Below are 25,632 nucleotides of genomic sequence, written 5' to 3'. Positions count from 1 at the left end.
CCAAACCAACATTTGTTATTGAAGTAGCAGTCCTGGGAGTGCATTCTGACGAAGACAACAAAAGGTAATCAAACTTTTATAATAGTAAACCTGATATTGGTGAGTGCTAAACTTGCCGGGTGTCTAAATAGCTAGCCCGTGATGCCTGGGCTATGTACTTAGAATATTGCAAAATGTGCTTTCACCAAAAAGCTATTTTAAAATCGGACATATCGAGTGCATAGAGGAGTTCTGTATCTATAATTCTTAAAATAATTGTTATGCTTTTTGTGAACGTTTATCGTGAGTAATTTAGTAAATTGTTAGCGAATTCCCCGGAAGTTTGCGGGGGGGTATGCTAGTTCTGAACGTCACATGCTAATGTAAAAAGCTGGTTTTTGATATAAATATGAACTTGATTGAACAAAACATGCATGTATTGTATAACATAATGTCCTAGGGTTGTCATCTGATGAAGATCATCAAAGGTTAGTGCTGCATTTAGCTGTCTTCTGGGTTTTTGTGACATATGCTAGCTTGAAAAATGGGTGTCTGATTATTTCTGGCTTGGTACTCTGCTGACATAATCTAATGTTTTGCTTTCGTTGTAAAGCCTTTTTGAAATCGGACAGTGTGGTTAGATTAACGAGAGTCTTGTCTTTAAATGGCTGTAAAATAGTCATATGTTTGAGAAATTGAAGTAATAGGATTTTAAAGGTTTTGAAAATCGCGCCACAGGATTCAACTGGCTGTTACGTAGGTGGGACGAATTCGTCCCGCCTAGCCCAGAGAGGATATGTGGTTCCCAAACTGTGGGGCGCACGCCATTGTTTTTCTTTTTGGAGGGGGGTGGAGACTCAGTCCAGCTTTCAACTTCCTCTTTAAAGTTCTAATAGTAGAATGCACAAGGTGCCATTTCTAAATTGAGTAATGCGTCATTAGTTTCCCTTGTCATGTCAGTCATTGCATATTTTAGAGAGCTATTTATAACTTGTCAGAAAGACCCAGATAAACTTGTCCATGTCATAGTTTTATGTTTGAGTCACTCATATTGTAACTGACAATTAACCTGTAAGTCTACGTCGTTTTTTGTTTGAATTGTTTACGTGTTCGCTATGCGGGGGAAATGATAAGACAAGCAGAACTACGTGGCTATTAACTGTTGTAACGGGGATCATTATCGTAGCAACACACCTTTGGAGTGAAGACAATCCCGCGCTGTGTTAGCTAAATTTTCATGTCATCGGGTGTAGTTCGTAAAGGTTGAAGTGTGTATGTTAGGATGGTAACATTATAATATTTAAGGATGAAGCGTGAATTCATGCCAGGAATAATAAGTGTGAAGTTTGATTTCCTCCCTTCTGTAATAAGCACCCAATGAGGTATTTTTCCTTTATTCATGCGTTTAATCTGATACTGTTATAGCTCCGGCTAAACTGTTTATGTATGTAAGTACTTCAGAGTTATAACAAGCTAATAAGTGACTGGTAAAACAATAAGGTTGTAAGAGTGTGCTTAACTGAATTTTCATTTACTTTATAGTTCTCACAGAAGGTGATAATTCTGACTAAAACTACAGAATAAAGCCGCCAGTTAAGATCAAGGAACGGTTGTGCTTGTGGTTACTGGAGGGAGCTACACATATCACATAAATACACATTAGCAAGCAGGTGGCAAAATGTATAGACTTGCAAGAAAATGAGCATTAACAGCAAGTTTCTCTGCACCCCATGACAATGTGTAGAATTGCGGGAAATAAGCTTTAAACCTGCAAAATGTTCTTTCTGCCAACAAGAGGGTTGTGAACAGTTTATTTATGAACAGTGCATGTGCGTAGTGCACGCAAAGGGGAGCGTGGCATGTTCCCCAATGCTGGAAGGGGGGCCTGAGTGAAAAGTTTTTTTAACCCCTAACTTAAAAAGGAGAATATTCCTATTCTCTTAAGTATACTGAACAAAAATATAAATGCATCATGCAACAATTTCTAAGATTTTGCTGAGTTACTGTTCATAAGGAAATCAGTCAATTTAAATAAATTCATTAGGTCCTAATCTATGGATTTCACATGAGTGTCCAGCCAGCTACAATGTATAATTGCATAGTAAATATCAAATCAAACTTTGTCACAAGAGCCTAAGACAACAGCAGACCTCACCGTGAAATGCTCTTACCCAACAATGCAGTTCCAGAAAAAGTTAGAATTATTACCAAATGAACAAAAAGTAAAATAAATATTGAGGCTATATACAGGGGCCACCGGTACCAAGTCAATGTGCGGGAGTACAGGTTAGTCGAGGACATTTGTACATGTTGGTAGGGGTAAAGTGACCATGCATAGATAAACAGCAAGTAGCTGTGGGGGGAGGGGGTCAATGTAAATCATCCAGATGGCCGTTTTATTAATTGTTCAGCAGTCTTATAGCTTGGGGATAGAAGCTGTTAAGGAGCATTTTGTTCCTAGACTTGGTGATCCGGTACCGCTTACCATGCGGTAGCAGAGAGAACAGTCTATGACTTTGGTGACTGGATTCTGACAATTTTTTGGGCCTTCCTCTGACACCGCCTAGTATATAGGTCCTGGACGGCAGCCAGCTTGGCCCAAGTGATGTACTGGGCCGTACGCACTACCCTCTGTAGCACCTTATGGTTGGATGCCGAGCAGTTGCCATACCAGGCGGTGGATACAACCGGTCAGGATGCTCTCGATGGTGCAACTGTAGAACTTTGAGGATCTGGGGACCCATGCAAAATCTTTTCAGTCTCCTGAGGGGGAAAATATGTTGTCGTGCCCTCTTCACGATTGTCTTGGTGTGTTTGGACCATGATAGTTCGTTGGTGATGTGGACACCAAGGAACTTCAACTCTCGACCCGCTCCACTACAGCCCCGTCGATGTTAATGGGGGCCTGTTCGGCCCGCCTTCTCCCGTAGTCCACGATCAACTCCTTTGTCTTGATCACATTGAGGGAGAGGTGGTTGTCCTGGCACCACACTACCAGGTCTCTGACCTCCTCCCTACAGGCTGTCTCATCGTTGTCAGTATTCAGGCCTACCACTTATGTTGTCAGCAAACTTAATGGTGAGTTGTGTTTGACCGCGCAGTCGTGGGTGAACAAGGAGCACAGGAGGGGACTAAGCACACACCCGAGGGGCCCCAGTGATGAGGAACAGCGTGGCAGACGTGTTGTTGCCTACCCTTACCACCTGGGGGCGGCCCGTCAGGAAGTCCAGGATCCAGTTGCAGAGGAAGGTGTTTGGTCCCAAGGTCCTTAGCTTAGTGATGAGCTTTGTGGGCACTATAGTGTTGAACGCTGAGCTGGAGTCAATGAACAGCATTCCTTTTGTCCAGGTGGGAAAGGGCAGTGTGGAATGCAATTGAGACTGCATCATCTGTGGATCTGTTGGGGCGGTATTGGATTGGGTCTAGGGTATCCAGGATGATGCTGATGATGTCAGCAATGACCAGCCTTTCAAAGCGCTTCATGGCTACCGACATGAGTGCTATGGGGCGGTAATCATGTAGGCAGGTTAACATAGCTTCCTTGGGCACAGGGACTATGGTGGTCTGCTTGAAACATGTAGGTCTTACAGACTTTGTCAGGGAGAGGTTGAAAATGTCAGTGAAGACACTTGCCAGTTTGTCTTCGCATGCTTTGAGTACACGTCCTGGTAATCTGTGTGGCCGAGCGGCTTTGTGAATGTTGACCTGTTTAAAGGTCTTGCTCACATCAGCTACCGAGAGCGTTATCACAGTCGTCCAGAACAAATGGTGCTCTCATGCATGCTGCAGTGTTGCTTACCTCGAAGCAAGCATAAAAAGGCATTTACCTCGTCTGGTAGGCTCGCATCACGGAGCAGCGCGCAGCTGGGTTTCCCTTTGTAGTCCGTAATAGTTTAAGCCCTGCCACATCCGACGAGTGTCAAAGCATATTTGCTTCAGTCTTTGTTTCCTTGCTCTTGCCAGTTTGCTTTGAGCAATGATCAGTAGGATTATGAGCAGAGATCTTATCAATAAATAAAATAAATAAAACGCACAACATTGTGACGTTTCACAAGGAGAGCATGTGTTATGCTGTATAATAAACTGCGTGGTTCGAGCCCTGAATGCTGATTGGCTGAAAGCCGTGGTATATCCGACCATATGCACCATGGGCATGACAAAACATTTATTTTCACTCTCCTAATTACATTGGTAACCCATTTTTAGTAGAAATAATGCTCCCCTTTGTGTCCAGGTACACTGTGTAGTGTCAAAGCCCTTAGCTGTGGAATTTTGTCCATATACTGTACCACACACCCTCGGGCCTTATTGCTTAATATTAATGTTGTATAATAATGTTGCATAATAACCTTCCGGTGAAAAACCACGGAAAGTAAAAACAAACTGTTTTAAGAGAGAATAGGCATTGGTCTGAAGCCGAAAAAGGAAATTCAAGTCAGCACTACAATGCCATGCTCTACCAAGGTTGGTATTGTACTTCAAACTATGTGTAGGCGGGTTGCTGCAGATTCAAACCTTTTCAAATAGCTTAATTCATACTCTCCAGAGGTAAAACGGACTTTACAGTGTCCTGCAATTAAAATGTGTACACACACAGGAAAGTATTTAGACTCCGACTTTGTCCACTTTGTTACGTTACAGCCTTAGTTGAAGTTGGAAGTTTACATACACCTTAGCCAAATACGTTAAATTCAGTTAGGATCAACACTTTATTTTAAGAATGTGAAATGTCAGAATAATAGCAGATGAAAGAAATTAAAGCTGAAATAAATCATCACATTCCCAGTGGGTCAGAAGTTTACATAAACTCAATTCGTATTTGGTAGCATTGCCTTTAAATTGTTTAACTTGGGTCAAACGCTTCAGGTAGCCTTCCACAAGCATCCCACAATAAGTTGGGTGAATTTTGGCCCATTCCTCCTGACAGAGCTGGTATAACTGAGTCAGGTTTGTAGGCCTCCTTGCGCGCACAAGATTTTTCAGTTCTGCCCAAACATTTTCTATTGGATTGAGGTCAGGGCTTTGTGAAGGCCACTCCAATACCTTGACTTTGTTGCCATTTTGCCACAACTTTGGAAGTATGCTTGGGGTCATTGTCCATTTGGAAGACCAATTTGCGACCAAGCTTTAACTTCCTGATTTCTTGAGATGTTGCTTCAATATATCCACATAATTCTCCTTACTCATGATGCCATCTATTTTGTGAAGTGCACCAGTCCCTCCTGCAGCAAAGCACCCCCACAACATGATGCTGCCACCCCCATACTTCACGGTTGGGATGGTGTTCTTCAGCTTGCAAGCATCACCCTTTTTCCTCCAAACATAACGATGCTCCTTATGGCCAACTAGTTCTTTTTTTCTTTCATCAGAGCAGAGGACATTTCTCCAAAAAGTACAATCTTTGTCCCCATGTGCAGTTGCAAACCATAGTCTGAATTTTTTAATGGTGGTTTTGGAGCAGTGGCTTCTTCCTTGCTGAGCAGCCTTTCAGGTTATGTCGATATAGGACTCGTTTTACTGTGGAAATAGATACTTTTGTACCCGTTTCCTCCAGCATCTTCACAAGGTCCTTTGCTGCTGTTCTGGGAATGATTTGCACTTTTCGCACCAAAGTACATTCATCTCTAGGAGACAGAGCGCGTCTTCTTCCTGAGCAGTATGACGGCTGTGTGGTCCCATGGTGTTTATACTTGCGTACTATTGTTTCTACAGATGAAGATGGTACCTTCAGGCGTTTGGAAATTGCTCCCTAGGATGAACCAGATCTGTGGAGGTCTACAAAAATGTTTTCCTGAGGTCTTGGCTAATTTCTTTTGATATTCCCATGATGCCAAGCAAAGAGGCACTGAGTTTGAAGGTAGGCCTTGAAATACATCCACAGTTACACCTCCAATTGACTCAAATGATGTCAATTAGCCTATCAGAAGCTTCTAAAGCAATGACATAATTTTCTGGAATTTTCCAAGCTATTTAAAGGCACAGTCAACTTAATGTATGTAAACTTCTGACCCACTGGAATTGTGATACAGTGAATTATAAGTGAAATAATTAGTCTGTAAACATGTTGGAAAAATGGCTTGTGTCATGCACAAAGTAGATGTCCTAACCGACTTGCCAAAACTATAGTTTGTTAAAACCTCTTACATCTAGATGTTCCGCTAGCGGAACGCCTCACCAATATCCAATGATAGAGCGTGGCGCGAATTACAAACACCTCAAAAATGCAAAAACTTCAATTTTTCAAACATATGACTATTTTACACCATTTTAAAGACAAGACTCTCCTTTATCTAACCACATTGTCCGATTTCAAAAAGGCTTTACAACGAAAGGAAAACAGATTATGTCAGGGGAGTACCCAGCCAGAAATAATCACACACCCATTTTTCAAGCTAGCATATAATGTCACAAACCAAAACCACAGCTAAATGCAGCACTAACCTTTGATGATCTTTTAATTTTAATTTTACATTTACATTTTAGTCATTTAGCAGACGCTCTTATCCAGAGCGACTTACAAATTAATGACTCCAACCTAAGTGTATGTAAACTTCCGAATTCAACTTTATTCTAAAATGGATTAAATAAAACTCTGCAATCTAACACACAATACCCCATAATGACAAAGCAAAAACAGGTTAAGAAATTGTTGCAAATGTTCAAATAAAAAACAGAAACACCTTATTTACATAAGTATTCAGACCCTTTGCTATGAGACTTGAAATTGAGCTCAGGTGCATCCTGTTTCCATTGATCATCCTTGAGATGTTTCTACAACTTGATTGGAGTCCACCTGTGGCAAATTCAATTGATTGGACATGATTTGGAAAGTCACACCTTGGTAGAGCATGGGTGGAATAGGCATTGTGATGCTCATGTGAATTTCCTTTATTTTTCGGTTTCAGACCAATGCATATTCTCTTTTTGTTTAAATTATAGAATTTGTAGTTTGTTGTCTGATTCGCTACCAGCTATGAAACAAAATGACAAACCCTTTGAAAACCGCTACTGCAGCATTTATTTTGCTATAAATGTGCTCCTACTTCTATTTTTATTCACAAATGCAAGTGAAATGCTTGCATTGTGGAGCCCTGACAACCCACCAATGCGGCTTGTGAAATAGACATTTTACCCGTAAATGCCTAAATCTACCCACATTTGGCAGGTGTTAATTTTAGATCTCTTGCATGTCATCATGGCAGACCTGACATCTTTAAAGATACAGTGTACATGTATCAATAGGAAAATAGTGCTTTTACACAATGTAGAAACCTAATATTCCACAAACGACTGAAATTTCAAGGAAAGGTATTCGTTTCAACATTTTAGCTTTTATAATAAATACATGTCTTTACATATTAGTTTAGGGCACAACATGTGCTTCAAAAGTAGCCAGAATTAACTTCATTAGGATAGGGGGCACTATTTTCACCTCCGGATGAAAAGCGTGCCCAAAGTAAACTGCCTGCTACTCAGGCCCAGAAGCTAGGATATGCATATAATTGGTAGATTTGGATATAAAACACTAAAGTTTCCAAAACTGTTAAAATAATGTCTGAGTATAACAGAACTGACATGGCAGGCGAAACCTGAGAACAATCCATCCAGGAAGTGGGATTTTTTTATTTTTGTAGTTTTCTATTGAATGCCATTACAGTATCCATTGACTTAGGACTCAAATTGCACTTCCTATGGCTTCCACTAGATGTCAACAGTCTTTAGAAATTGTTTCAGGCTTGTATTCTGAAAAATGAGGGCGTAAGACCACTTTGAATGAGTGGACCACTCAGTGTCCCAGAGGTTTTTCATGCGCACGACCGAGAGCACACCATTCTCGTTTTCCTTTTATATTGACGAAGCTATTGTCCGGTTGAAATGTTATTGATTATTATGACTAAAAACAACCTGAGGATTGATTATAAACATCGTTTGACATGTTTATACGAACTTTACTGATACTTTTCAGATTTTTTGTCTGTGTTGTGGCTGCCTTTGAGCCTGTGGATTACTGAACAAAACGCGAACAAAACGGAGGTTTTTGGATATAAAGAGGGACTTTATCGAACAAAACAAACATGTATTGAGTAAATGGGAGTCTTGTGAGTACAACCATAAAGATCAAAGGTAAGTGATTAATTTTATCACCATTTCTGACTTGTGTAACTCCTCTACTTGGCTGGTAACTGTTTGTAATGATTTGTCTGCTGGGCGCTGTTCTCAGATAATCGCATGGTATGCTTTCGCTGTAAAGCATTTTTGAATTCTGACACCGTGGTTGGATTAACAAGAAGTTAATCTTTAAACCGATGTATAACATTTGTATGTTTTATGAATTTTTATAATGAGTATTTCTGTTTTTGAATTTGGCGCTCTGCAATTTCACTGGATGTTGGCCAGGTGGGACGGTAGCGTCCCAACACCCCCTAGCGAGGTTAATATAGGCTGTATCTCAATCAATAAAAAAAGTCTTATTTTCTGGTGCTACTAAATGTTATGTGCTGCTCCTAACCTTAAGTTGGGATCACTAGTGCTACTAATGAGTATTTTTTTTATTTAGAGCCCTGAATTCAATATTTACCTTCAGTATGCACATGGTTGGTTTTGGAGGGGTGGGAGATGGGTGCCAGGGGAGCCTCTGGGGCACAAGGGGCAGGGAGAGGGTCTGAGGAGGGAGGGGCCGAGACAGCAGGAGGAGATGGAGTCCTGTACTTGACCACCCCCTCACATGCTGCTTCACACTCATCTAGAGAGAAAGAGAGTGAATGTGCATTCTACGAAAGCAGAAAGTTATTCTTTCAGTTGTTTACTATAGCCAGGGAAAGTGTCTCACCTCTGTCAGTGTAGTTATCCTTATAGTTGTCCTTGCCTTCCTGACTGTTGTCCTTGCCTTCCTGACCGTTGTCCTTGCCTTCCTCTAGAGCTTCAAACTCCAGATCCTCTTCGGTGATGGTGCCCTTGGAGCCTTTCTGCTTGGACAAGCATAAGGCTCAGAATAGACATAAGTAACATGCAAACACACACGTAGACAAACATAAAAAAATAATGCCTGCCAGCCAACACACACACCTTGATGCACATGAAGGCCCCCGAGGAGTCAAAGGTGCCCATCTCTCCATCCTCTTCATCTGTACACCACTCAGGAAGGCCATCCCTGTCGTCCTCCCTGCGGGGGCCCTCGCTGTCACGGAAGTCAAACTCAAACTTCCTCCGGCCGCCATGATCACGCCAGCCTGCAGACCGAGGACCCCCATCTGTGTGATTTTGATTTGAGATGGAGTGTCCATCAGACATGGAAAACATGCAAAGTATACACAACATTAGTCTTAAGTAGAGGGTGTGTGAGTGGTTAGGTGTGTGTCAGTGTGTACCATCACGGCGGGTTCCTGCAACTCTCCAGGCTGGCTGCTCTCCCCCTCCTCCTCCTGCTGCTGCCTCTTCTTCCTCCTCCCGGAGGGTACGCCAGTTGTCGCTGTCGGCACGCCAGGAGTCCTTCCTGCCAAGAGGCCCCGCCTCCTCAAACCCTGGACGCACTACCTCAGCACGCCTGATTGGCTTCTCAAACCTGGGCCTCTCAGCTCTGACAGAAGGAAAGACGATAAACAACCATCAATATGATCGAATGATAACCATCTGGGGGCGAGGGCAGCGTAGTATAGGACAGTGAGCCTACCGGTCATCCCAGCTTTGGCTGCGGAGCATTTCTCGGCCACGACCAAAGCCCACCTCTCCATCATCAGGACCTCCAGGAGCTCTTTGGTAGAATGCACCTTCACCTCTTCCTCTCCCTGCCCAAACAAACATAAGAAATTCATTCAGGGGCCTACTCAGCCAGTTAATACATTTCCATATGTATAGTTGCACCTTCCTGATCACTCCAGGTGGTGACTAACTGCACCGCTACCTCTGATGCCTCCTCCACGACCCTTGGCCACAGCTGCAGGGGCGGCCCCGCCTCCCTTTCCCATCAACCTCAGCACAGCCACACTGTTCACAGACATGGAGAAGTTTCTCTGCAGGACAGAATGAGAATGACGTTGACACAGAAAGACATTTTGTCAACATACACTGAAGCAGGATCAGCACGTCATGGGTGAAAGTAGCAACTAAGATCTGAGAGTTAATCCTGGCCAAATACTTCTCAGGGATCAGAGCAGCAAACCTCTGACTCACTAACCCCTCCTATATCTCCTGCAGTCTCACCTGCTCCTCCTCAGTTAGAGGCTCCAGGGCCAAAGGCTGCACAGGCTCATCCTGCAGGATAGCAGCAAACTCCTTATCCTGCGTGATATCCTCTGGGGGCTGGGAACACAGTTTGGTTTACTTCATACCTATTAGTCATAACCGGCCAGACACCTTTAACACAAACAGATGTATTGGAATCCTCAGAGTGAATCACTCATTACATAAGCTCACCTTGTCATCTTTGATATAAAGTGCTAGCATCTCCTCGCGACCATAGCGGTAATCGGCCAGCTTGGACTTTGGCAATGCTGGAGAGGGAGGGGGGGACGTCACACTCCGCCCTCTGGATAGTGCACGGAGCCTGGGAAGAAGAAATCACCATCAGCACAATCCATGCATGCATAAATAACACTTCAAATGCAATCATTATTACTGACACAATAGTACTGGGCCATGTGTAAGACCATATCCATCTATTATCTTCACCTCAAGTTTAAGTTGGATATGCATCGCCCATTATCTTCCCCTAGACAACTAAGGGCAACAAGCAGGAGCAGAATAAAAACAGTACACAATACAACGCCAATGATTATCTTTTAGTACAATTTTGAGATGAATTATTGGCAATGTAGCAAGAATAAATGTTTGCGGGTGCTCTTATTGAATGATTGGAGTAGGGATAAGGAGGCCCAACTAAGTGTAAAAACCTGCTGATTGAGGCATTTTGAAGGACAACTTGCGACATTCCATTATTTTAAGCTAGCTATATACAAGTTGAAGAATCATCAATAAACAAAATGTGGTTCTCTTTTCTTTACATTCTAAAACTGAAATGACCAAGGTCATGCAGACATGCACTCACTCTGAAAACAAGCCAATGGGGAAAGAGAAAATGGAGAAGGATAAAATGCAGTGTGTTGAGAATGGGCCAATGAGGAAACAGAATGGGGCACTGACAGAGGAAGGAGAAAAGTGAAGGACATGGGGAGTAAGTGGGGACCCCTAAAATAGTGAAGATATTCTTTAATTTACTGACATATAAGATTGATTCAATTAAAAACAAGAGTTGGTTATGGGCTAGGAATGTAAGCAGGAGGAAAGAAGAATGAATGAGTTAAAGAACAAAGAGATGCGTCACCATTCTGGGCCGAAGTTAAGTGTTTCAGCAGTCATACTCCTCTCTTCAACTGGAGCTCAAGGCTTCTGTTGGCACAACAGTCAAATAATTTCATGGCGCCACATAATCAACCAATCAAATGTCCTCTTTGGGGATTAATGAAATACTATCTCCTACCACACAGCTCAAACACCCATCAAACACTTGTACCCAATAACATACATCCACATCTAGGACACAACAATATGCCAGGGAAACGTTACAGAGTGAGTGGAGCTCTAACCTTGTCCAGAGGATTTGAACCAGTTCGGTCCAGATACGACGAGGGGGTTAAAGGCTATTTGGTTCTTCTGTGTGCAGTGGTTTAGAGTGGGTGTACTTGGGCCAAACAAATCTGTTACACTGAATAATAGCTGCAAGGCTCTGGGAAAGGGGTTAGGTGAGGTGACGGAGTGACCAAATGTAACAGCAAGCTCACCAATCAACAAATGAAAACAAAATGTTTACCGACAAATAGCACCAGTAATTACAACATGGGAGTTGATCATAATAAATGACCATGAAACAAAATTGTGACGAACAGGAGATCACGGGGAGCGATATGTGTATCTTCTTCACATGCATTTATTATTCTCTCCACTTCTGTCTTCTTACTCCTGCTTGAGTATTTCCATCGGGTCTATTGTTCCTCCTTTCCTCTAAACACCTGGGGAAACGAGACATTCAATTTAGTTTTCACATGCAAATAATATTTACCACATCCACAGAAAGTTAATGACCTCTTAAAGTTGTTATAACTAACAAGTGTTTTCACTTTAGTTGTGCATTGACAGTTGGTATATTTCGCCGATCTAAACTGAATTTCCGATCTCTGTTCATAGCTAAACTATTCACAGCCGACTAAAGTAGCAACTAGTTAACTGTGCCAACTGAACAATAACGTTACCTAGTTAACTTTGCAATAACATTACACGTCCTAGCCAACTGGTTTCGATACAATACATAAACATGTTACAACTAAGTTAAAATAAAAATTAGCCAAGTTAAAATGCACTCAATGTAACTGTGGTGTTTTCGATTAACCACAAACGGCAAACCATTCGTAGTTAGTAGCTGCTGAAGTCAGCTTGGAACATTGAACGAGCTAACTAACGTTAGCCATTTGCACATTCGAACGAATCACTTCAGACAAATAATGGGTGCGTGTTCATGAAGAAAACTTGAGTTTCATTTTAAGTTGCGCAAGAACATTTACCTAATTGAACCAGTTTGCTAAAATGAAATACCGTATTTGCAGCCAGCTAACTAACCTAGCTAGACAACGAAGGTAAATAGTTAACGTTAGATGAGTAACCATGAAAAGTATTGCGCAGCCCTCTACCCGCCCGGACTCGCAGGATACACCTCAACTTTAAGCTGCTGCTTTGGCCTGCACTTCTGCTAGCTAAACGTAGCTAACATGGTTGCACAGTGCGCGGATGTTACTAGCTTGCTAATTAACGAGCTAGTTAGCTAACCATCTTGACACAATCCATGAGAAATTAGCATTAATCGTAAGCAGTGCAATTTATTATATTGCAGTATAACACGTTTGCCTAAATAATTGTGCCAATTTTTACACTTACCTTTTGTTGAAAGCTGGTCGCACTAGCTAGCCAGCTAAGTAGCCAGCTAGCCAGCTACAACTTAGCTAGCTGGTAACTGCAAATTTAGCGAAATTGGAATGTAACTAACATTAGTTAAATCCTGTTTTTAACAACATATGCGTGTATTTTGCAATGACCTGTATATCTCCAGGTTACTTCCTTGCAACTATATGTTGAATATTTGCTTGAATCACGTTTAATTATAATTTCCTCTGACCAACGTTCGCTGCGAATATTTTCATAACTCGCTTTCTCGTCTTGTTTGTGTTTTAGAAAAATGGCCGTTCTCCTTGCATTATTTGACAGCTGTTTTTTTTATATTTTTTTTATACCTCTATCGAGAATTCAGGCGAAGTAGTTGTTGGTGCTTTACCGCCACCTCTCTGACTGGAGTGGGAGAAACAAGCTCCCCCTCTCTCTCTTTCACTCTCTCTTTGACACCTTATTATGTTGGGCCTGTATGCATTCCTATACAAAGGATAGCCTTGTCTATCTATGGACAGATAGACTCTATATGCTCTCGTTGGCTGGCCCTCGCTTCATATTCGCCGCCAAACCCACTGGCTCCAGGTCATCTATGTCTTTGCTAGGTAAAGCCCCACCTTATCTCAGCTCACTGGTCACCATAGCAGCACCCACCCATAGCACGCACTCCAGCAGGTATATTTCACTGGTCACCCCCAAAGCCAATTCCTATTTGGCCACCTTTCCTTCCAGTTCTCTGCTGCCAATAACTGGAACAAATTGCAAAAATCACTGAAGCTGGAGACATATCATATCAGTGTGGATGACGGATCACCACCTCAAGCTGAACCTCAGCAAGACGGAGCTGCTCTTCCTCCCGGGGAAGGACTGCCCGTTCCATGATCTCGCCATCACGGTTGACAACTCCATTGTGTCCTCCTCCCAGAGTGCTAAGAACCTTGGCGTGACCCTGGACAACACCCTGTCGTTCTCCACTAACATCAAGGCGGTGACCCGATCCTGTAGGTTCATGCTCTACAACATTCGCAGAGTACGACCCTGCCTCACACAGGAAGCGGCGCAGGTCCTAATCCAGGCACTTGTCATCTCCCGTCTGGATTACTGCAACTCGCTGTTGGCTGGGCTCCCTGCCTGTGCCATTAAACCCCTACAACTCATCCAGAACGCCGCAGCCCGTCTGGTGTTCAACCTTCCCAAGTTCTCTCACGTCACCCCGCTCCTCCGCTCTCTCCACTGGCTTCCAGTTGAAGCTCGCATCCGCTACAAGACCATGGTGCTTGCCTACGGAGCTGTGAGGGGAACGGCACCTCCGTACCTTCAGGCTCTGATCAGGCCCTACACCCAAACAAGGGCACTGCGTTCATCCACCTCTGGCCTGCTCGCCTCCCTACCTCTGAGGAAGCACAGTTCCCGCTCAGCCCAGTCAAAACTGTTCGCTGCTCTGGCACCCCAATGGTGGAACAAGCTCCCTCACGACGCCAGGACAGTGGAGTCAATCACCACCTTCTGGAGACACCTGAAACATAGCCCATCTGTAATTAGCCCATCCAACTACCTCATCCCCATATTGTTATTTATTTATTTGCTCCTTTGCACCCACAGTATCTCTACTTGCACATTCATCTTCTGCACATCTATCACTCCAGTGTTGAATTGCTAAATTGTAATTACTTCGCCACTACGGCCTATTTATTGCCTTACCTCCATAATCTTACCTCATTTGCACACACTGTATATAGATTTCTTCTATTGTAAATGAGAACTTGTTCTCAACTGGCCTACCTGGTTAAATAAAGGTGAAATAAATAAAATTAAATAAACAGAGAGAGAGACTTTCAAGACAAGTATACTGACAGCTTCCACTGCACCGCTTCTTGAGCACTTTTCTCCGTGGTTTCTTGCGTCACTGAGCGAGCTCAGCCGCTGCCCTGGGTGCTAGTTGTGGTGATGGTAGAGGCAGAGGTACAGGATAACTACTCACCTGAGTGTTGTGAGTGCATGTACATGGGCACAACACCACTGGGACTTGAGGATAAAAGTCTGAAGAAGATTTGCCAACGCTACAACGGCAAGCCACGTTTTGTCACCCTGTATGATACCCTTGGCCACATTCCTGTCTACTCAGCCTACACCTTTAAGCACTCTGACGGCACCAAAAAGGTTAATGTGCCCTAGATGTATGAGCCACAGGTATTTTTACAGACTCCTGTATCTAACACGATCTCTGCAACCTTGCCTTGTGCTCGTGCCTACAGATGAATGAATCAGTTTCACTGTCACTGGCTACAGTAACAACTCTATGGCCTTTGTGCAAATAGAATGAATAGTGAGAAATATACTGTTGTGTTAAGAATGTGCATCCAAAGAGAGATTCCATGAGGGTCCACTGGCTGTGATTCCTTGAGTACAACTATTCTGCTTTCCTTATTAATCCTCAGCTCTCCACAGTGTCTGATTTTGGGGAGATGCAGCCCTTTCCTCAAGGCGACCTCCATCGCAGTTTTGAGGATGCTCAGGCGGTGCTGGAAGACTACTCCAACACTGTGAACTTTGAGCGTGGCCACCTGAACCCTGACGAGCATCAGTCTGACCCCAACGAAAAGGCAGCCACTTACACCTTGACCAACGTGGTGCCTCAGGTTCGGGAGTTCAACATCGGCCCCTGGAAGACCCACGAGCACACCATCCGCCACCGCCTCAACAACTACTGCCGCAGCACCGCCTTCGTGGTTACTGGTGTCACCACCTCCGGGAACATGATCCGTCGCCACAACATGGGAAAAAACAACCCCTTTTACTGGTCAGGACGTGACATGAATATATTGATAAAAGTCATCTTGTCCGAGAGAGATTTGCACGGTTAACAAAATGTCACACCAGGGAAAGTCTACATGAATCACAGACCTTGTTTGAAGTGGTTCTAAAATCTGTCCCCATCTACTTGTGTTCGGGCCTACTGCTGCATCGACTACAACCGCAACGCTCCCTTTGAGGAGCGCTCCAAGTTCCCAGCCTATGCGACCCACGGACTCAATGAGAAAGAGAGGCCTGAGGTGGTGGAGATATCTGTTCAGCAGCTGGATAACTTCCTCAAGAGTGTCACCTTTGTGGACAAGACCTTTCAGATCTTCTATGATAACTGTGTGCCACCTGATAATGGCCTGCACATGCCTTGACACTATACTTAAAATGATGTGTTGTGTGATTTACTTGACCTGTAATGTAATGTAATGAAAAAGGAGGAAAATCTGATGTGTTGTCTTTCATAAATACTTGCGGTTCGCTTCATCCATTTCTTTTCTTTCAGGACACGTATATTATGATCTCACGCCTCATATCGAATGTATAAACTCACTCACACATTCTCCTTTGTCTCTGATACCAGTCTATACCATGGAAGTTCTTGTGTGCGTTATCTGTCTGTGGTTTTGTGCTAACCTACTATTACCACTGCCTTGCCACTGAAACTCACCTGATGCTGAAGGCCATTTGTTCTCCACAAAGATAGATTAGAGAGCAGGTTTTACATTTTACAGCATTTTAAGCGTAAGTGGAGGAGAGCGGAAAGACTGAGATGACAAGACAAAAAAGAGGGTTAATGGCAGAATGCTTTGCACAGGAGGGTTCCACACAGCTCAGTGTAATTGGTTCTCTCAGTAGATTGCAGTGTTCCATGAGAGTGGTCTTATGATAGGTGACAGCCAATTCAAGGCCTGTCATACTCTGATTAGACAATCCAAGGAATTGAATGAAAGGCAGCATTCAAGAATATGTGAAAATGTGATATACTGCCTAGAACGTGACGTAATCCTATAGCCTATAGAGTACCACGGTATGAGTCATAATACCCAGAAAACTTAGCGGTCAAACACGGAAATGATTCCAATAACTTTTACACCATTAATGTTTTCCATATGGAATTTTCAAACACTTAAAATAAGGGTGTGTTTCGTGTAGGCTTACTCTGGTGTTACATTTTGATAACAGTGTATATCACTCTCGGACAAGAAGATTTTTATCTATATATTTGCTTGTATTTACCCCCCCAAATAGAAATGCTAATTAGCTGTTAATCTGGCTATCACACAGAATGACAAATGCTATGATGATCTGGACGAGACTACTGAATCGAGGCAAAGGTAAGAATCTCTGGATTAACTAGCTAACTTTAGTTATGAATAATTGGCAAAATTTGTTTAAATTGATAATTCTGTATTTGTATTTGATCCCCATTAGCTATACTCGAAATACTTTTCCTGGGGTCCGGTAAAATTAAGGCATTTATACAATTTTTAAAACATTACAATACATTCATAACAGATTTCACAACACACTAAATGTGAACTGTCTTCGGCAAGTTTTACATTTACACAATACCTGTGAGCATAGGTGTCAGCTAAAGATGACGTGCAAGAGTTTGCAGGGATTTGTAGTCCTGTATGATGTCTACCTTGATGCTAATTATAATTTTAGAATTTGGGAGCAAATAGAGCTGAATTGTCATAAGCGTCGTTGTAGGGAGCGGACCAAACTGCAGCAGGTATAGTGAACATCTTCTTTTTATTAGAAGGAAAAAACAAAAATACACTTACACAGAACAAACACCAAAAACCAGTCCTGTGCTGAGCTGAGCTGAGCTGAGCTGCGCTGAGCTGCGCTGCGCTGCGCTGCGCTGCGCTGCGCTGCGCTGCGCTGAGCTGAGCTGAGCTGAGCTCAGACTATACACAGAAACAACCACCCACAAACACAAGAGAAAATTAACCCACTTAAATATGGCCTCCAATTAGAGGCAACGACAACCAGCTGGCTTTAATTGGAGGTCGTTCCAAAACCCCAACATAGAAATAGAAAACCCAGATAAACACATAGAAATAGAAAATATAGAACATACACCAAAAACCCCGAAACACACAAAACAAACACCCTCTGCTATGCCCTGACCACACTACAATAACAAACAACCCCTTTTACTGGTCAGAACATGACATGAATATATTGATAAAAGTCATCTTGTCCGAGAGAGATTTGCACGGTTAACAAAATGTCACACCAGGGAAAGTCTACATGAATCACAGACCTTGTTTGAAGTGGTTCTAAAATCCCCTATGGGAAAAAATTATACGGGAAAAAACGATTGGAACTATTTCAGCGTTTGACCGCTAGGTTTTATGTGTATTGACATGCCCACCAGTGGCGGTCGGTGTTGTTTAAGATTTTTTTTCATGAGCATGGCCTTATTTTTATTACAGCATATTGGATGACTATAATTCATATTTGATTCACCCAGTTCAATGTAACATCGATAGGTTTAGGCTACCACATGATACAAAATTTTTCCCTATAGCCATCATTAGGTTGCTACAACCTAGCCTGTGAATGAAAGTTTACAATATAGGTGCACAGGTTGAGAGAAATTTGAGTAATCAAGGTGACAGACAGTGAGCGACACATTCAATACCACCATGTACACTTTTGCCTGCATCTAGCTAATCTAGGTTTTAATCATTAGTTTAATAGTTGCAAACGAGAGTTTCTGTTGGACAAATTCAGGTATGTTTATCCCCGTTTTGTTCCGTTTGCTTCCATTTAGAACATTTCTCAACAGAATCGACGGAATTAATACACCCCTGATCCCATGCAAACACAGTTCACTTTCATAGCAGCCACATACAAACAGCATGATCACTTTGATTGTTGTAGCTATATTTCCTTCTCGCATCCATACTCTCTCCTCCTCTCAACTTTTCCCTTCGGTTGTGGACTTCAGTACATAACATATCAGCTGTCTGTGACCAGTTGAAAAACCTTTCCAAGTGAAACCTTCATATCATAACTGCTAACCGCTACACACAGCCTATATAAATATAGCTAGCTCTCTCTCTCTTGCTTCTCCTTCATTTTTGAAGAAATGAATTTGTTCAAAACTGTTCAATTCTCTTTCTCTCACTTTGAGTTAAATACTCACCACATTTTATGCACTACAGTGTTAACTATCTGTAGCTTATACTTTAATTACTAGATTCATACTCTGATCATTTGATTGGGTGCACAACATGTCAGTTCATGCTGCAAGAGCTCTGATAGGTTTGAGGATGTCCTCCCGAAGTTGTCATAATTACTGTGTAAGTCTATGGAAGGGGTGAAAACCATAAGCCTCCTAGCTTTTGTATTGAAGTCGATGTGCCCAGAGAAGGATGGAAACTAGCTGTCCTCTGGCTACACCATGGTGCTACCCTGTAGAGTGCTGTTGAGACTACTGTAGACCTTCATTGCAAAACAATGTGTTTCAATAAACTATTTGGTGGCGAGAATATATTGAGTATAGTTTAAACTTTTTGAATGTTTCACTATTTTTATGAAATTCACTAAGGATGATCCTCCCCTTCTTTTTCTGAGGAGCCTCCACTGGCGTCCACTGTGGGGCTCTATAGCCTCCCCAGTGAGTGTACTACCTCCTCTGCCAAGACAACACTGAGCTCACTAAGCTGGGACTGAACAGGCTGCTGCCAGGTGCTGAGGGTAGGCAACAACACATCTGCCACGCTGACCCTCAAAACGGGGGGCCCTCAGGGGTGGGTGCTTAGTCCCCTCGTGTACTCCCTATTCACCCACAACTGCGTGGCCGCTCACAACTCCAACACCATCATTAAGTTTGCAGACGACACAACGGTGGTTGGCCTGTTCACTGACGATGATGAGACAGCCTATAGGGAGGAGGTCAGTAACCTGGCAGTGTAGTGCCTGGACAACAACCTCTCTCCAACGTCAGCAAGACAAAGAAGCTGGTGGACTACAGGAAACAGAGGGCCGAGCATGCCCCCATCCACATCGATGGGGCTGTAGTGGAGTGAGTCAAGATCTTCAAGTTCCTTGGTATCCACATCACTAAGGAATTATCATGGTCCACGCACACAACACAGTGGTGAAGAAGGCACAACAATGCCTCTTCTCCCTCAGGAGGCTGAAACGATTTGGTATGGGCCCTTAGATCTTTAAAAAGTTATACAACTGCACCATTGAGAGCATCTTGACTGGCTGCATAACCGCTTGATATGGCAACTACTTGGCATCTGAATGCAAGGCGCGAGTGTAGTGCGGACGGCCCAGTATATCGCTGGGGCCGGGTTCCTGCTAAATAGTTAGTTCAATAGTTAACCAATAGTTAACCACCAGGACAATCTGCATTGACCCTTTTTGCTTTAACTCTTTTGACTCATCAAATACGCTGCTGCTACTGTTTATTATTTTACATTTACATTTTAGTCATTTAGCAGACGCTCCTATCCAGAGCGACTTACAGTAGAGTGCATACATTTTATTACATTTTAAATACTGTATTATCTATCCTGTTGCCTAGTCACTTTATCCCCACCTATATGTACATATCTACCTCAATTACCTCATATCCCTGCACATCTACTCGGTACTGGTACCCCGTGTACATAGCCAGGTTATCGTTACTCGTTGTGCATTTCTTTCTCTCTGCATTGTTGAGAAGGGCCCGTAAGTAAGCGTTTCACTGTTAGTCCACACCTGTTGTTTATGAAGCATGTGACAAATACAATTTGATTTGATTTGATTTAACAAGGTCTTTATGGCCTTTATGCTTGGTCAAGTCCTGCTCAGGCTGTTCCTCTTAAAGTTCCCCCTAAATTGCTAGATTGATGGTAGCAGTGGGGATAGTCACTCAGGCTGACATGTATTACTGTGTACTTGTCTGAGTTGGGCTTTGTGCGTGGGTTGCTTCTCTGCTAAAGGTTAAAGTGACCTGACCTCCTTGTATGTTAGGGTACTACTGCTATATTCTATTATTCCTTCACCACTTATGTTCTTATATTTTCAGCTATAAAAGTTACAGTAAATTCACATAAGGCTTTTCTGATTGGACAATAGAGAACAGCCCAACGCCTATTCTTGTTATTCACTCACAACACAAATTGGTTGGATAGCAGATCCCTTTGTCACAATATTTTACTCACTTTGCATATCTGGTCTGTGGCGTTTAAATTCTAACTCTACACCTTGTCTTTCATTTCACTCTCCTGCAGTCGTTCTGGTAAGAGCCATGCAATTCTCTTCGGGCTGTTTGGTGTTGGTGTTCTCCCTTTTCCATAGTGCACCTAGAGCTCCGGCCACTGTGGTTGAGGACTTCAACCATGTAGAACGATGCAAGGATTCCCTATACATGGGAACCCCACCACGGGGAATCATTGATGCCAAACTGAAGAAGATCTGTCAGCGCTATGCAGACAAGCCACGCTTCGTGACCCTGTACGATCCTCAGAAACGAATCCCCGTCTACTCAGCCTACTCCTTCAAGAAGACAGAGGGAGACCGGCGCGTGGACTACCCCTGGATGTATGAGCCACAGGTCAGTCAAACGCATTTTTGCTGTTCTTGTGAATCTACTCCTTAACAAATGTTATGTTATACGTGTTTTCTATCTGAAAAGTATGGTAATGTTAAGTCCCTATTTTGCAGTGACAGGAGTTGAAATGTTATAGCTGTTAACTGATTGCTAGCCCTTCATTGAACAGTGTATAGGTTCTTTCCCTTTGTTACTATGTAGTCTACAATCGTGTGAGTGATATGTTGATCCTTCTCCCCTCTCTCTCCAGCTGGCAGAGGTTGATGGCAATGGAAACATGCTACCCTTCCCTACCGGCTACCTGCACATGAAGTTTGAGGACAGCCAGGCAGTGCTGGATGACTACTCTGACGTGGTACTGTATGAACGTGGCCACCTGAACCCAGACCAGCACCAGTCTGACCCTCATGACCGTGCCTCCACTTACACCCTGACCAACGTGGTGCCAGAGATCAGAGAGTTCAACATTGGGCCGTGGCGTGAGCACGAGGAGCGCATCCGTGTCCGCCTCAACAACTACTGCCGTGGCACCGCCTTCATCGTCACAGGGGTGACCACTACAGGCCACATGATTCGCCGGAACAACCAGGACCGCGTGGCCATCCCTGAGGACGTGTGGACTGCCTACTGCTGCACTGACTACGACCGCAACGCCCCCCACGATGTCCGCATCCGCTTCCCCTCCCAGGCTGCCCTGGCCAAGAACGCCAAGGAGGGCAACATGGTCCACGAGATAACTGTCCAGGACTTGGAGAACTTCCTGAAGACCCGGATGGACGTGGACCAGAACCTGCAGCTCTTCTATGACAACTGCATCTCCCCCTCTCCCCTCCCTCTGTACCTCCACCACACCATCTAAAAGCTCCCCAGCAGCTACCATACACACTTACTCTGTGTGCTCTGTGTATCTAAAATGTGTATGCTCAGTGCCCTAGTAGTTTTTATAATGATTAAATATGATGTACACTGGCAGTTTGTTAAAAGTTTTGAACTTGTAACAGAACATTCATAGCATTTTGTCATGCTTTGGATATGCGTTTATTATCTAAGATCTTCTTTGCAAATTACTTCTGTTGTAGCGTAGGGTAATTGTCCCTCCAAATTACTTCTGTTGTAGCGTAGGGTAATTGTCCCTCCAAATTACTTCTGTTGTAGCGTAGGCTAAATGTCCTTCCAAATGACTTCTGTTGTTGCGTAGGCTAATTGTCCCTCCATTTCTGTATCTGTAGCACTCTTTTTAACTGCAATTGGCTTTGCCTCTATCTGTCCCCTTATAAAATAGCACAGTGGCATTCAAATACAATGGTTTAGTGTGTCAACCATTCATGGAGAGGTGTTATCTGCTCATAGTTGGAAAGTGGTTGTAAAATGGACTATACCATCAAAGGCTGTAAAGAGTGTATCTTCTTTGAATAAAACAAATTAGTTCTCTGACTTCCAAGTGTCATGTTTTACTGTTTCAACCAGTCACACAAAATGCTACAGTATAAAACCAACATTTCGGGTGACAATTATGAAAAATGTATTATTACAATTATGAACACATCTTTTCATACATGTTTTGGGTTCTCCAATCATAGTAGCTTTAATTATGGTTATTACTGCGTTATTATGTATAACCTGTTCAGGTTAGTGATAGTTAGCATTAGAGTACAGGAACATTATGTATCAGATCATATGGTTTCCCTTTACTCTATGAACTAATCCAAAACCACTGTTTCCAAAGAGAAGGTCCTGCACACTTTTAGGACAGGTTAATTTCCTTACCATGTGACTTGGCTCTAATTTATGACTCATAATTAATTTACCTCTCAGATTACTCTGATTGACATATTAAAAATCGTCCTCCAAAATGTGCCCATAGCTCAGACAGCTCAACCTTCCGCTCAGAACATGTGGAGCTGTGTGGTCATTAAACTAAGTGTTTGTGTGCATGGGTGAATTTGAATGAATGGTGTCTGAGTGGATGCAGTGTAGCAATTTTTACATGAACTTTCTCATAAACTAGAGCCACTCATATCTTCTATTACTTCTATTACTTGTTATTTTTTACTTGACTTGACTTTTATTGTTATTGATTAATGTACTGCATTGTTGAGGGAGCTAGCACATAATCATTTCGATGCACCTTCTATACCTGCTGTAAACTGTGTATTTGACTAATCCAATTTGATTTAATTTGATGATGAGAAATTTCTCTCTATTTTAGGCGCCTACAGTTCTCAGTGCTTTTGAACATGTGACTCGTATAAGTTTCCCCACTGGATGTGGGAATGGTTAGAACTGGGAGCATCAGGCTTACAGGTGAGTCCTGGCCAATCCTATAACATTGCTTTGCATGGGAAAGAGTCATTAATAAGTTTAGTGAAAGTAACACTAACACTGACAGACTGCTAAATGCTGATGAGACTGACAGACTGCAGAATCAGTGACAGAGGAGTGTGAAGGTATCAGAGCATTATTAAATATAGGGATATTTCTTTAGAGCATGAGGTCTACTTGGCAGCAGTCTTGGTATGCTGCTCTGAGTATGTTCCTGTGGGTGCCCTGGGCCTGGTGTGGCGTGGTGGAGGACTTTGACCATGTGGAGAACTGTAAGGACTATATGTACATGGGCATACCACCACGGGGCTACCTGGCGGGCAGCAACCTGAAGAAGATCTGCCAGATCCTGGAGGACAAACCCCGATTCGTCACCCTCTATGACCCCCGTAGACATATGCCCCTCTACTCTGCCTACACCTTCAAACGGTCTGACGGGGAGAAGAGCATGGACCAGCCCTGGATGTACGAACCACAGGTGAGTTGAGGTCTGAGGACAGAGGGAAGGTAAGGGAAGTTAATCATTGTAACAACTGTGTTTTTTTCCCAGTGTGAGAATTCACATGTCTGTAACTACAATTACGTTCTCATATGAAGGAGACTATTATGGTACCTAAGATATGGACTTGAACGATATTCAAAAACTAAAGCTCACTGTCTTGATCAAAGAATGAGTGAGCCTTTGTTTTTCGCACACACCCTCTATCTTCCTTTGGTAATAGCATCAATTACTGCAATAAATATAGAGCTCTTTAATTTCACCTAATCACAAAAGTATGTTATAATTTAAAGATCATCTCTCTCTTTCTAGCTGGGCTCCAGTAAATCCAGCAGTAATATGGAGGTCTACCCACAGCCGGCTCAGATGCACATGCGTCTCATGGACAGTCAGGCGGTGCTGGAGGACTTTACAGACGTGCCCCAGTATGTGCGTGGCCAACTGAACCCAGACCAGCACCAGTCGGAGCCCCTCGACAAGGCAGCCACCTACACCCTGTCCAACGTGGTGCCTCAGATCAGAGAGTTCAACACCGGCTCCTGGGCCCAGCACGAGGACCGTATCAGACAACGCCTCAACAACTACTGCCGCGGCAATGCCTATGTCATCACGGGGGTTACCTCGGCCGGGAACATGATTCGGCGAGACAACCAGGACCGTGTGGGCATCCCAGAGTACATGTGGACGGCCTACTGCTGTCCAGACTACGACCACAATGCCCCCTACCTAGAGCGCTACCGCTTTCCTGTGTTTGGGGCCTATGGTCTGAATAATAGGGTCAACAATGCTGTGGTGGAGGTGGCTATCAAGACCCTAGAGACGTTTCTGAAGGGACGGATGGACGTGGACAAGAACTACCAGATCTTCTACAATGACTGTGTGCCTGATGACATGTAGCCATACTAGAAAACATTTTGTCTATAGCTGTAATGCTGACGGACATAAAAGCAAGGTTTTAGTATTGTGGGATCAAATGGTATATGGTGTGGATGTATTTATTCATACATACACTAGAGGGAGCTTCTGTCAAACTTCTACATTTACATTGTAGTTACTGGCCTAACGCTCTTAACCACTAGGCTAGCTGCCGTCCACTACTTCTGTGGTGATCTTTTTTTTTGGGGGGGGGGGGTAAAAAACTTGACCTGTACTTTGTCTAATTTGAAGTAACATTTTACTGTCAATAAATGCAAGTAGACTGACACAACTATGTAACTTCATTAACTTTAGGAACCAGAACCAAGAATGTAGGTCAGTGGACAGGAAGGGGTTTTAAATGCATCCCATTGGCAGCATTGACATCTAGGGAAATATAGTATTATTTCTAACAAAGATATCTACATATATTTCAGGATATTGGGTATCCCTGGAAATAGTCAGAATTCATGTAAACATAACAGCTTTGAAAACATACCGTGCCACAAAAAAGTTGTCTCTTGGCACAATTTACTCCGGGTATGGGGTAAGTTGAGCATAGGGACAGAGTAAATTGAGCCACCTTGGGGTAAGTTGGTGATGGTGTCCTGTGACAGTG

General features: G+C 43.2%; 3 protein-coding genes across 4 annotated transcripts in view; 2 read left to right on the top strand and 1 right to left on the bottom strand.

The window, feature by feature from the left end:
• Positions 1–13,238, bottom strand: part of LOC106563378 (GRB10-interacting GYF protein 1) — a 32,902-nt gene extending 19,664 nt beyond the window's left edge. For both annotated transcript variants that reach the window (XM_045690022.1, XM_014128881.2), the window contains exons 1-12: positions 12,904–13,238; positions 11,562–11,984; positions 11,300–11,364; positions 10,648–10,695; positions 10,393–10,522; positions 10,180–10,278; positions 9,881–9,989; positions 9,650–9,764; positions 9,348–9,556; positions 9,046–9,230; positions 8,810–8,945; positions 8,558–8,722 (exon numbers count right to left, since the gene is read on the bottom strand). In XM_045690022.1, the coding sequence (XP_045545978.1) occupies positions 8,558–8,722; positions 8,810–8,945; positions 9,046–9,230; positions 9,348–9,556; positions 9,650–9,764; positions 9,881–9,989; positions 10,180–10,278; positions 10,393–10,522; positions 10,648–10,695; positions 11,300–11,334 (1,231 nt within the window). In that variant the 5' untranslated portion in view covers positions 11,335–11,364; positions 11,562–11,984; positions 12,904–13,238. The remainder of the gene's footprint in view (positions 1–8,557; positions 8,723–8,809; positions 8,946–9,045; positions 9,231–9,347; positions 9,557–9,649; positions 9,765–9,880; positions 9,990–10,179; positions 10,279–10,392; positions 10,523–10,647; positions 10,696–11,299; positions 11,365–11,561; positions 11,985–12,903) is intronic.
• A 7,588-nt stretch (positions 13,239–20,826) lies between these two features.
• Positions 20,827–22,711, top strand: LOC106563379 (endonuclease domain-containing 1 protein). Its single transcript, XM_014128885.2, has 2 exons — positions 20,827–21,280; positions 21,528–22,711. The coding sequence occupies exons 1-2, from the start codon at positions 20,975–20,977 to the stop codon at positions 22,134–22,136; spliced, it is 915 nt and encodes a 304-aa protein (XP_013984360.1). The 5' UTR covers positions 20,827–20,974; the 3' UTR covers positions 22,137–22,711.
• Positions 22,712–23,629: 918 nt separating this feature from the next.
• LOC106563382 (endonuclease domain-containing 1 protein-like) lies at positions 23,630–25,197 on the top strand. The gene is made up of 2 exons (XM_014128889.2): positions 23,630–24,077; positions 24,411–25,197. The coding sequence occupies exons 1-2, from the start codon at positions 23,766–23,768 to the stop codon at positions 24,993–24,995; spliced, it is 897 nt and encodes a 298-aa protein (XP_013984364.2). The 5' UTR covers positions 23,630–23,765; the 3' UTR covers positions 24,996–25,197.
• The last annotated feature ends 435 nt before the right edge of the window (positions 25,198–25,632 follow it).

Source organism: Salmo salar, chromosome ssa11 (genome assembly GCF_905237065.1).
Source record: "Salmo salar chromosome ssa11, Ssal_v3.1, whole genome shotgun sequence".
NCBI lineage: Eukaryota > Metazoa > Chordata > Actinopteri > Salmoniformes > Salmonidae > Salmo > Salmo salar.
Note: the sequence above shows the minus strand (reverse complement) of the source record. Positions and strands in the feature narration are given on the sequence as shown.

Bases quoted from the DNA above. Each gene is read 5' to 3' on its own strand.
- LOC106563379 (XM_014128885.2), top strand. From the start codon at position 20,975: ATGCAATTCTCTTCGGGCTGTTTGGTGTTGGTGTTCTCCCTTTTCCAT. The intron at 21,281-21,527 runs GTCAGTCAAACG...CTCTCTCTCCAG, and splicing joins CCTGGATGTATGAGCCACAG to CTGGCAGAGGTTGATGGCAA.
- LOC106563382 (XM_014128889.2), top strand. From the start codon at position 23,766: ATGAGGTCTACTTGGCAGCAGTCTTGGTATGCTGCTCTGAGTATGTTC. The intron at 24,078-24,410 runs GTGAGTTGAGGT...CTCTCTTTCTAG, and splicing joins CCTGGATGTACGAACCACAG to CTGGGCTCCAGTAAATCCAG.